At 33.8% G+C, this 13,139-nt stretch overlaps 2 protein-coding genes and 1 long non-coding RNA gene across 5 annotated transcripts in view; 1 reads left to right on the forward strand and 2 right to left on the reverse strand.

The window, feature by feature from the left end:
• Nucleotides 1-6,441, forward strand: LOC143195229 (uncharacterized). The gene is made up of 2 exons (XR_013005501.1): nt 1-161; nt 5,840-6,441. It is a non-coding gene; the product is annotated as an uncharacterized LOC143195229 (long non-coding RNA).
• The window catches only part of LOC143195198 (troponin C), a 19,121-nt gene continuing 10,682 nt past the window's right edge, over nt 4,701-13,139 (reverse strand). For all 3 annotated transcript variants that reach the window (XM_076402167.1, XM_076402175.1, XM_076402183.1), the window contains exons 2-4: nt 6,604-6,875; nt 4,930-5,078; nt 4,701-4,831 (exon numbers count right to left, since the gene is read on the reverse strand). In XM_076402167.1, the coding sequence (XP_076258282.1) occupies nt 4,803-4,831; nt 4,930-5,078; nt 6,604-6,875 (450 nt within the window). In that variant the 3' untranslated portion in view covers nt 4,701-4,802. The remainder of the gene's footprint in view (nt 4,832-4,929; nt 5,079-6,603; nt 6,876-13,139) is intronic.
• LOC143195215 (uncharacterized) overlaps nt 6,776-13,139 on the reverse strand; it is a 24,261-nt gene continuing 17,897 nt past the window's right edge. Inside the window, exon 2 of the mRNA XM_076402197.1 lies at nt 6,776-11,726. Within this exon, the coding sequence (XP_076258312.1) occupies nt 8,842-9,291 (450 nt within the window). The 5' untranslated portion in view covers nt 9,292-11,726 and the 3' untranslated portion in view covers nt 6,776-8,841. The remainder of the gene's footprint in view (nt 11,727-13,139) is intronic.

Below are 13,139 nucleotides of genomic sequence, written 5' to 3' on the forward strand. Positions count from 1 at the left end.
CGTCGATTCACAACAGTGTAGCGTTACGCTGTTGGCATTTTGACATTTTCGACATGAAATTCCGCTGAAAAAATCTCGTGATTTTTCACGGTAATTTCAACAAATTTATTCATCAGTCTACTATTTTATCCTGTGTACCCATTCAGTATTCAGTACAAAAGGTCAGTATTCAGTCAAAAAGTAAACTAGTAACTGATAAGAAATTTGACTCATTCATTCATTGATTTGAAACAATTCTCTTGATTTCTTGACTGACTGTGTGTATCTGAAGGTCTCGACGTAGGTAATCAGTCCTATAGTATTTGGGTATACCCACAAATCCTCTCACGACTTTGTTCTGAAAACTTTGTATTTTATTTATGTTACTCTTTGCAGAATATCCCCATAGATGAACTCCGTATGTGCATATAGGTTTCAGTATTTGCTTATATAATAGCAATTTATTATGTACTGACAATTATGATTTTCTTCCAATTAGCCAGTACATTTTCCTATATTTCAGTTTCAGTTCTTTTCTTCTTTATATGTTCCTTCCAGCGAAGTTTTGCATCGAGATTCATTCCGAGATATTTAGCGTTGTTGTTATATGGAATGATAGTATTATTTAATGTTATTGGTGCTTGTACGGTCTGTTTATAGGTGAACTATACATGTACAGATTTACTTTCATTAATTTTTATTTTTCAAGCTTGTGTCCAATTATTTATATTGTCACTTGCCTGTTGTAATTTTCCTGAGGCTTCTTCACTATGTGTAGAGTAAGTGTAGAGTAGATAAAGCATTGGCCCCAGTACGCTTCCCTGTGTTACACCTGCTTCAGCTTCTTTTATTGTAGAGTAAGCTTCTTTTTGTTTGATTCAAAACATTCTGGTTGTAATGTAAGATTTTAATAGTTCGGTCTGTTGTTTGGTAGAATTTTCTGTAGTTTTTGAACAAGCCCTTCATGCCAAACCTTATCGAAGGCTTATGCTACATCTAAAAATATAGCTGAGTATACATTTTTACTTTCGTAGGCACTTTAAAATATAGCAACAAAAATACTAACATGGTCTATTAAAGTTCAATTAGGTATTTGCTATTCCATAAAACAAATAATGTTATAAAAATACTATATATTGTAAAAAATCATTAACATTATTCAAAAACATTTGAAAAAATATATTATTCATCAAATGAATATAATAACATATCTAGAAACAATATTCATATATTGTGCACTAAAGATAAAAATAATTTAAATAATACGCAAATATAGAAACGCCAAACATAATAAACAAGAAATTTAGTTATCTTGAAGACCAGAGGTTCCGAACGATCATAACCATAATACTATTTACGACTAACATAAATATTAGTTTTATGAATATATAAAATGTTTATGATCTGCAAAAATACACATTTAACGTTGTCAATTTATGATGTGACATTTTACAAGGACATTTAGTTTTTTCGGATTTCAAAGTCTACCGTAAACGTAGACTATATGTTAGTTTTAACTATACATATTTTAACAAATGAATTTTTGACAAAACGGTTTTGCTAATAGTTCTCTTAGGTTTACTAAACACTTTTTTTATTTTCATTGCCATTGACCACCTAATTTTTAACATGTATTTATAGATGGTGTATTTTTAAATATCATTGAGAATTATACGAAATATTTAATCGTTTCAAAGGTCATTTTTAACTATTAAAAATATTTTAAGGAAATTTCAGTTTATCAATAAAGTGCAGTATAGTAGAAGTGTGCTTGTTATTATTAAAAATAACTTTTTTCGATCTCTATTTTTTAATTTCAAGTTTATTAGTTTCATTTTTTGTTTTGGTAATAATGTAGCATATCCTTTGCTATATATACGAAATAATAGCTCATGTCCATCAGAGGAAATGATAAGTGTTAGTCCCTTTGGACACATGAATTATGTACTCAATTTACGTTTTATTTAATTTATGATTTGTTGTGAATGCTAAAAAGATCACCTTGCTATTTATTTTTCATTTTTATGTACTAACATCAAATCTCAATACACTATTATAAGTGAGACAATATCATTTGAAGAATAAGTATTAAAGGGTGGCTAAGTAATGCTATACTATTAACTTACTAATTATCAGTCAACAAATCTGCATGTATAATAATAATTTTCCCCTTCCTTAACGCAACTACCAAGAAAAGGCTATGCGATATGTTTTAATAAAAATACGTTCCATCATCTTCTACAACTTGTTCCCTTTTATACGATAACATGGCGATACCGTATCGAAAGAACGATGTTACAGTATGGCAGAATGTCCCATTCAAGATACAACAAGGTATCCTGAGTAACCTTTCAAAATGCGGTGGAGAGTTGCCATGAAAGACGATGACTTTGTATCTGTTACACAATATTACTGGGTTTTTTCTACAACAATACATAATTCAATTTGTTTACTTTCTACGGTAGACAACTACAGTTATCGTCCATAACCTATTTCGCTTTGGTGTCAATATGAATGGTGTTTCTGAAATAACACATGAGTTATTTCGCTTGACTTTGTCGTAGAAAATCCACTTTTTATTGACTGTCGCAATATGTTACCTCAAATTGTTCTACTATTCGTAGCATATAATGTTGACACGATGTTGAAACGGTTCAAAACGGCATGTTTAGTCAATACGTGTGGTAACTATCTGAAGCAGTCCTCTCCTATCGAATATCATCAGGAAACAGTTGATTTATGGACTGCTAAGCTGTGATCAACAAAATTAAAGTTCTTTGAGAGCTTGAGCTGGATTTTCGTCCAATAAGATTTGCAGTTCATAGTTCTAGAACTAAAAGTCACCGGCATATCATAGTAAATCATATTTTTTTGGAAAATTAGTTTTTTTTATTCAACATAAATCCTTTCAAGGATGATACACTAATTATAGTAACCCTCCAACTTTTCGATACCATTTTTGTAGTACGATTTGTCTTTTGCTTCAAAATAGGCCTCAGTTTCGGCGATCACTACATTCGATGAAAATTTCTTCCCAACGAGCATTCTTTTGAGATATGAGAACATGAAATAGTCGCTGGGGGCCTGATCTGGAGAATACGGTGGCTGAGGAAACAATTCGGAACCCAGTTCATGCATTTTTGCCATCGTTTTTACTGACTTGTGAAGCGGTGCATTTTCTTGCATTGATTTCGTGCTTCAAACGGTCCGATAACGCTATGTAATAGTCGCTGTTAATGGTCCTTCCTTTTTCAAAGTAGTCAATGAAAATTATTTCATACGCATTCCAAAATACAGACACCATAAACTTGCTAGCCGACTGTTGCGTTTTCCCGCGCTTTGGAGCGGGTTCATCGTGTGCAGTCCACTCGAATGGCTGTCGATTGGACTTCGGAGTGAAATGATGGAGCCATGTTTCATCCATTGTCACTCGACGTAATCCAATGTCATATCGATGCAAAAACTCGAGTTTATTACGCTTGATCATCTTAAAACACTGCCCCGAATCATCAACTCGTTGTTGTTTTTGGTCAAAAGTGAGCTCGCGCGGCACCCACTTTGCACAGAGCTTTCTCATACCCGAATATTCCTGAATGATATGATGTACAGGTTCAGTTGATATCTTTAGAGTATCTGCTATTTCAAAGTCATTTTGTGGATTTCTTTAATGTTTTCGTCGGTAACAACCTCTTACGGGCTTCCACTGCGTTCACCGTCTTCGGTGCTCATTTCACCACGTCTAAACTTAGCATACCAAACCTTGATGGTTGATTTTCCTGGGGCAGTGTCCGGAAACTCGGCATCAAGCCAAGTTTTTGCTTCAACTGTATTTTTTCCCTTCAAAAAGCAATATTTTATCAACACGAAAAATACCTTTTTATCCATTTTTTTCACAATAACAAAAGTTGCTTCACTCAAAATACTATAATTCACAAACTAATGATCCGACGGCTGCCAAGTTTTTACAAGCATCTTTTGAGTGTTTAGGGCTAACTAAAAAATATATGGATTTAGTACTGGTAGCGCCACCTATGTGTCAGACCGGGGACTTTTCAATTGACCTGTTAAAATGTATATCCTATATCCTCAATATCATAGATTTGTATTTCCTCAACAACTCAATAATACCAAATGGAAGCTGTTATTTTAGTTACGTGGGAATATGTCACATTTATCGAATTTTATAGTTAACAACACTACACACGGCCGAATTTATAATGAAAACTGCTAAAGGTGCTTTCTATAGTCAAGCATGAGGGAGACTCCGTTATGATTCAGGCGGCAATAGCCTAGTATTCGCCTGGTTCGCTCAATCACATTACCTGCCAGATTACTACGAATAAACATTTCGACATCCTCATTGATGTTTGTTCTTACTATGACCAGCACATTGTCGTCAAACATTGTCATATCCAAAATGATAACACGTCCGTACACACAACCAAATGTTTCATTCAGTCTGGGTTAAAGAGCACTCGAATGATCACGAAACATTTTCCCTGGCCAGTAGAATCATCAGATCTCAATATTATACAATAGAACTATTATGGGGAGTTACCCATCAGTAGGACAGAAAGGAGTAGACTTCAATTTCAATTATTCTGTATATATTATGTGCTCATATTATTTTGTCCATTCCTCGTACATTCGCCAAACAAGAAACTACCTAATAGTAATTATAACACTAGACTATAAATACAATTACAAAATAAAAGACATGAAACTTTCAAAATCTCTTTACTTCTCCATATATTGTATAGATTTTTAAATAAATAATAAATATTTACAAATTAAATAAGAAGATTAGATATCTTATTTTAGATTTAGTCACCAGTCATCATTTCCATGAATTCTGAAAACATATAAAAAATTAGTCTATGTAAATTAATTGTATTTTAAGTAAATGTTGTTAAATAGAAAAATAAGATAAAATTTAGGGCAACAAATTACCATCAAAATCAACAGTTCCGGAACCATCGGTATCAATTTCAGCAATGATACCATCCAAGTCTCTGCTGGTCAAATTATCATCCAAAGCGGCCAAGATTTCTTTAAGAGTACCAGTGGTGATGTAACCATTACCCTCTCTGTCGTACAATCTATGAAAAAACAAAATAATTTAATATTCTTGTTACATTTTACACGACGGTCAAGCTACAATTATTGAGAATAGAAATATTTATGGGAATTGTGTGAAAATACACCATATTATTCCCATTCCATACTATAAAAATGTTCAAACAGTTGACTTTAGAAATACCATGAAATTAAAGCTTTAACAGCGACAAAATAAGCGTCCTTCTGGGCCTTTTCTCTCGCAAATTACTTCTGAACTCAAAATATAGCAAGAATTTGCACATTACTAAATCTGGCAAGTAAAAAGGATAGCATATAAATTATTCAGTTTTCACCTGAAGGCTAAAGAGTTACCCCTGTCTGGTGGCATGATTGTTATTCATTATGCACCTCTATATTTCATTATATCCTGCAGCATTAAAAATATCGAAAGCTTCATAACAAATATTGGTTTTTATAAATATCGGAAGATGAGATACATTACTTTGGTTACAGTGAATTAAATTTTCGATATAACTAGATTAATCCTAACTAATAGTGATGTCAGATATTGTATTAATTATAAACCATTATAGTAATTCATTATATTAAATTTTATATTGTAACAATTCCACTTTTTCCAAGTAATCCTTGTTCCATTAGTAATTTTGGGAATAATTTTCACCCAAGTTCACAAGCTGGACAATTAAAATTAACGAGAAAGTAAATCTGTAAATGTGCAGTTCATGTATAATCTGATCCCACAAACACCTACAACAATAAGTAATACTATCTTTACATATAGCAACAAGACTCGGACTCTACAACAACTTCTTTACTGGAAGGAACAAGAAGAAAAGAAGAAAAAGAAATAAATGGAGTCAAAATGTAGGGAAATGTGTTAGTTAATTAGAAGATAATAAGAGCATTGCAAGGAAACATGAAGACAAACTCGATTCCCATATTAATATCGCAGTAACACAACAGGAAATAGCCTTAAAATAATTAAGCCCTTTGATTCTGTACAATGTAGTGTAGTGGAGTGAGGTTCATTTAATAGAAAAACAGTAGTGTTGTAGCGACCTTGAGGCATGTCGAATTTTACATCGTGGAATAACGATCTACAAAATACCCAGAAATATAATCCCAGATGTTGAACACGGGCGGGGTGCCAGCAGCGCCAACTAGAACCCAACAACGAATAGCTGGCGGCAACCCCGAGACGTTTATCTGGGATGTTATTGAAGGGTATTTCCATTCATGAGTACTCGACTAGCGTTTGGTTCAGACGTGCCACCATCGACTGCCCAAGCCTCGTCAACAGGTAACTCCGCTGCCATCCGTTTTATCATTTGTATTTTTCACATTTTTTTATATAGCCAATAAATAACGGTCACATAATGTAAACACCACTGTTTCATTTCGTTTTACCTCCATTCACCGAGCCACATCACCTACCCTAAAGTGTTAATACATATTGTAATATAAAACATACCCATTTGTAAATATAAATTGTAGGTTAGTCGGCAATAACTAGTAATAATGTAGAAAATATATTTTTTAAATTACCTGAAGGCTTCTTTCAATTCATGTTGGGTGCTGCCATCATCATCCTCTTCAAGGAAGTGGGAAGCAATTTCAGCGAAATCGTCGAAATTAACTTTGCCAGTATGCTGGGGATCATTTTTCCTGATCAAATTGTTCAATTCGCCTTCGTCGAACAGTTGACCCATGGTGTTCAAGATGGTGGCGATTTTGGTGGTTTCGATGAAACCGCTCTTGGTGGTGTCAAACATTTGGAAGGCCTTGCGGAGAACCGCCATCTTCTCTGGATCGTCAGACTAAAATAAATAAATTAGATAATTCAAAATTGTATAAAGTATTTTATTAAAACATTAAATGTCAAAGGTAGTATTAAGAAAACAACGAAAGTGAGTTTTGTTCATTCTAATATATACCGCCAAGTATTTGTAATCAAAAAATATTAGCATTTTTTACTTGATTGGACTAATTCCTCTTCAATAAAATATATCCACGGCAAAGTTTTTTCAGTCTTCCAAACAACCATCGGGCGTTTTCACGTATGCCGACACCAACACGACACCGACACGGCACCGATATCGCTGGACGCGTAATTGCACGTAAACAAATGGAACCCTTTCATACTCGCCGATATGTCGGTATCGTGTCATTGCCGGCAATGGCATGTCGGGAAGCAATCGGTCCTCTGGCGTCGGCACCGATTTTTATTGTGTACAGAGACATTTTTAAAGCTAAAAAAGGAAAATGTCTAGCTTTAAATATGATATTGTAACACTAATGGAATTAGTAAAATCAAAGTCGTCATATCGACGCCGTGTCGGAACGTTGTCGAAGCGGTGTCGGTGTCGCGTCGTGACGGCAGATGTGAAAACACCCATCAAATCATAGGTTTGATGTTAAACTTTTTGAATAGCTGAAATTTTTATTTTTATTTTAAGTACAATATAGATTGGCATATATTGTTACGCTAATATAACTTACTGATTTCTAAAAACATAAATATATTTCAGTTCCTACAACGTTATTTTATATATAGCAAAATATAATCTAAAAAACATTATTCTAATAATATAAAATAATAAAAAATTTAATTAAACTAGAACTTTAATCACTAAGCTCTTTATTATATTTTCTTGCAACATAAATATTATTTTCTCAACTACAAAAATATCAATTTACAAACTGACAAAACACCATTTTCTCGATTTTCTTTTTTTAATTTTCTTTTTTAATTAAAATAAACGAACTTTTAAGTGTCATAAACTATGGCCACAAAATTGCAGCGGAAATACTTCTAGCAGTAGAGATATTATTGTTTTAACACGGTGTACAAAGAATACAATGGAAAATGAAATGGAAACAGCGCTAGTCATTCGAAAAATTAATATTTCAATTGGTAACTTATATCAAACTAAATTATCAAAACAATATATAGCTGTAGATTTATGCAGCCTGGCATAACTGTCAAATTCGATGGTTTTAACATTTTTCTGCATAAAATAATGGTTTTTCATTTAATTTTATTGAAACATTGAATTTTCAACCTATTCTTGCGCCATATTCTATAATATATCAATAAACGATTTTGGTTTCAACGATTTGGACGTCAATAACAATCGACCTAGAGGAAGACTGTTCAAAGACAGTGAGTTGCAAGACTCATTGGACTAAAATTCAGCTCAAATTCTCAAAGAACCTTCAGATAACCTAACAATTAAGCTGTTTTCAGACATTTACATTCGATGATTCGAGTTGAGTGAAAATGTCATTTTGAACTGTTTCAACATAGTAGTGTCATTGCTTACAAGCAAATAGAGAAGGAGTTTCAATTGCGCATTGTGGCTGTCAATAAAAAATAGATGTACTACAAAAATCGCAAGGGAAAACATCATAGGTTAGTTTAAAAAAGAATCTTTGTACAAGCAGAAATACTTCAAAATAATTTTGTACCATGGCAACACTCCTTCATATATTCATGTGTACATGGAGAAGATTAACGGGATGTTCCTACTCCACGCACGATGGTTACTAGTTTCAATTCAGAGATAAAAGATGGATCAAGTAGATGTGGATCTTTTTACACAATAGAGCTCCAATAAAAAAAAATAGTCTACAAAAAAATTACAATAAACCCCTCATTAACATACTGGTGTAGTGTGAAGATATTTACACCAACTCAAGTTCAAGTCTGAGAGATGGCCAACAACAACATATTGTCAGAGATCATGAAGATAGATTATAAAATTAATATATCTGAAACCGACTTTATGAATGAGTCATACCATATCCGAATTCACCAGATTTCAGCAGCCAGAAACATTTTAAACTGCAAGGAGCTAAAACATATCTGGTAATGTACATATTTCTTCCAGAAATTAGTCTGAGAGACCGCATATGACAGGTCAATTGAACCATACGAAAACAGAATTTTTCGACAAAATAAGTTTTTTTATTCAACATAATTCCCTTCAAGGGTGATTCACTGATTATAGAGTCCTTCGCTTCAAGATAGGCCTCACTTTCGGCGATCACTTCATTCGACGAAAATTTCTTCCCAGCGAGCATTCTTTTGAGATCTGAGAACATGAAATGGTCGATGGGGGCCAGATCTGGGGAATACGGTGGATGAGGAAGCAATTCGAAGCCCAGTTCATGGATTTTTGCCATCGTTTTCACCGACTTGTAACACGGTGCATTGTCTTGGTGAAGCAGCATTTTCTTTTTTTTTTTCAAAAGTGGCCGTTTTTCGGCGATTTCGTTGTTCAAATGGTCCAAAAGCGTAGTCAATGAAAATTATTCCATGCGCATCCGAAAATACAGACGTCATAACCTTGCCAGTCGACTGTTGCTTTTTTCCACGCTTTGGAACGGGTTCATCGTGTGCAGTCCACTCAGATGACTCTCGGTTGGACTTCGGAGTGAAATAATGGAGCCGTGTTTCATTCATTGTCACATATCGACGCAAAACTCGGTTTATTACGCTTGATCATCTTCAAACATTACTCCGAATCACCAACTCGTCGTTGCATAGAGCTTTTTCATATCCAAATTCGTGAATGATATGAGGTACATGTTCATTTAATATCCTCAGAGTGTCTGCTATTTCATTGAATTTCAATTTACGGTCATTCGAAATCATTTTGTGAATTTTTTAAATGTTTTCCTCGGTAACAATCTCTTTTGGGCGTCCACTGCGTTCACCGTCTTCAGTGCTCATTTCAAAACATCTAAACTTAGCGTACCAATCCTTGATGGTTGATTTTCCTGGGGAAGTGTCCGGAAACTCAGCATCAAGCCTAGTTTTTGCTTCAACTGTATTTTTCTCTTCAAAAAGCGATATATTAACAGCACGCGAAATTCCCATTTTACCCATTTTTTTAACAATAACAAAAGTTGCTTCACTCAGAATGCTATAATTCACAAACTAATTATCCGACACCTGTCAAATTTATAGACGCATCTTTTAAGGGTTAGGGCTAACTAAAAAAACATATGGATTTATTTCTAGTAGCGCCATCTATGTGTAAGTCCGGGGAATTTTGAATTGACCTGTTAGCTTGTATACCATCAATAATATCTAGTTTAACAGTGTTGTGGGTTATAATAACTTAAACCATCAGATTCTTTTATATTTTAAATTATACAGTTAACAAAGGCATCTTCAAATCCTTTCCCTCTCCAGCTTCTAGATAACCGTTACTAAAAGTAGTCATTAAATCAGTATCTACAGATGGATAAAGCTTCAAAAAGCTCACGGATACATATACGATAAACCAGTAATTAATTTTGTCATATGCAAAAACTGATTAAATAATATTATGAATTATCTGCAAATTAAAATGCGATTTGAATATCGAGTTTGAAAATAAACGGGGCGTGGAAAAAATGCCTTTTATGTTGGCAGTTAAGCGTGTAAATTATTTACTTTGGCACCATGTCAGAGTCGGAGGCAGACTCAATTTATCGACGAAAAATTGGGTTAATTTTCAAATATAAATCAGGAAATTTCTTTGAAAAATTAACTTTCGCGTTAGTCATGTGCATTCCTTGTGCTGCATCCAATGTCGTCTTAATTAATTTTCATTAAACACGGACAACACCCATGTTAATGTTGCGTAACCGTTTATTAAATAGAAATATATTTTTAGATGAGATGTATTATTTCCAATAAGAAATTAGTTTTTCATGATATCTGGAAATATACAATGTCCTCATGAATCTACCTCATAAATTGACAGAAAATGTCATTTCGAACCGTATTAATATCCCAATGCTTGTCAGAGATTTATTACAACAATCTTGAGCGTAAAAAGTTTTTGTAGGTCCAGAAGAACTATCCACATTGACACCGAATGAAGTGGAATATTCATGATTATAATATCCTTCTCTATTTACGATGGCATCAGCAAGGCGTGACAATGTTACTGTAGCCGTTTACTAATGAATGACGATTCAAAAAAAGTAATAGCGAGTAATAGACGGAAACGACGCTCGGCCTGACGTTGCTAACGGGTGTACCGGAAAGTCTTTACCGGTTCTTCTGGACATTTTATCATTCTGGTTTCATCTGGGCAAATGTGTCTGTTAAGTATGTAATATTATGGTTTGACACATATGTCGTTTTATTCTACTGACATCATGATTCAAAGCAAAATATATAATATTTTGCATTTACCTTATAATACAACGTGTATTTGCGACACGCATTACTTTTATTATTTAATCAAAAGAAAACAACGGCTGAAAATCATAATTAGCTGGTAGAAACTTACGCTGGGCATGTTCTAATCTTAAAAACATGTGAAGTGTAGTTTAGAAAATTCAAATGTGGTGATTTCGATGTGCAAGGCAAATAACATTTTAGTAGACCAAAAAAATTGCTGTGATTATCGAAGCGAAATTGCAAGAGTATATTGGATGAAGACCTGATACAATCTCAAAAACAGTTGTAAGAAGCGTTAGATATGGTCCAAGAAATGATTAGCGAAACTCCTAAGCGCAAAAAACCATGATTATCACCTGGCAAAGCCGGCCGATCGACTCCAAATCGTGCCGATAACAAAACAATTACCTGTGTTTGGTGGGGCCAGAGTGGCATGGTGTATTACGAACTGTTGAAACCTGGTGAAATAGTTAATAGTGTTCGATACCTGCAACAAATGATCAATTTGAACCATGCATTGGTCGAAAAACGTCCAGAATGGCCCCGAAGACATGGCAAATGCGCCGCCTCATAAAGCAAGCGAAAGGAAGGAAGAGTTCAAACCCGCCGTACTCTTCAGACCATGCCCCATCCAACTATAACCTTTTCGCATCATTGGGAGACGCACCTTCAGAGCACAACAAAAAGCTGAAGAGATCTCGAAAGAGTTTTTTGGGATATCATCAATAAATTGTCTGAAAGATAAGCAAGATGTATGGAGTCAAATGACCAATACGTTGAATAAATAAATGTTTCCATTTTTTTGAAAACTATTTATTTTTGTTCCGAAAAAACGGTAATAACTTTCCGATAAACTTGATAAAACTGTGAATGATACACTGACACACGGTTTCGTAAATCTGAAGAAGTGCGAAATATATAATTTATATATAGAAATATTTTAACTAATAATGTATTGTATCTTTATTTTTCAATAAATGCATTTTAGATTAAAAAAAATATAAGAATAGTGAGGCTCCTCTAAAATCAGTATTTTGCAAGTATCCTAAAACCAAAATAAATGATGTATATGATTTGATCAGTATTACATCCTATCAGTGTTTTATTTCCATCAAGCTGGCAAAACAATGCTCATGATCATGATTATGAATCTGACCTTTCGAGTCAACAGGATTCAAATTCACCACTGCAAAAATACCAAATCCAGATTCTTACGCAGTTCTAAAACTTATTGAAAAATGAGTGAGTAAAAATAGTAGTTGTTTGAAAATCCAGCTTGTTCGTCCGATTTTGAAAATTTTGCCGAAATAATACACTCAGCTACTGAAATCTTAAATTACCAGGTAGAATGTTTAGAGTCAAATACAAAGAAGCTTATTCTATAATAAAGAAGCTAAAGCTGGTGTACCACAAGCAAGTGTGTTGGGGCCAATTCTTTACCTACCCTACACATGTGATATACCACAAACCCAAAATATCGCGATATTAACATTTGCTGACGACAATGCAATTTTCATTGTCGAGGATAATAGCGAGGAAGACACACGAAAATTACAGCAGGTGACAATAAAAATAATGGGCTCAGACTTATACACAAACAGAAATAAACATTAACGAAAGTAAATCATTTATAATCAGACGACACAATCGCCAATAACAATAACATATAACATATAGCAGCAACGTTAAGTATCTCTAAACTTCGCTGGAAGGAACAAAAAGAATAGTAGAAAAAGTAGGAAAAAAAAGTAAAGAACACAATCAATTGTATTATATAATCCGATATTGAAACCTATATGGACATACGGAATACAATTAGGGGATGTTCCGCGAAAACTAATATAAATACAAGTTTTCAGAATAGTCCCGAGAAGTATTGTAGATGCAACCAGATACTAGA

The sequence above is a fragment of the Rhynchophorus ferrugineus genome, unplaced genomic scaffold (genome assembly GCF_030347505.1).
Source record: "Rhynchophorus ferrugineus isolate W39M unplaced genomic scaffold, kcgeb_rfMv2 rfM1, whole genome shotgun sequence".
Taxonomy (NCBI): Eukaryota; Metazoa; Arthropoda; class Insecta; order Coleoptera; family Curculionidae; genus Rhynchophorus; species Rhynchophorus ferrugineus.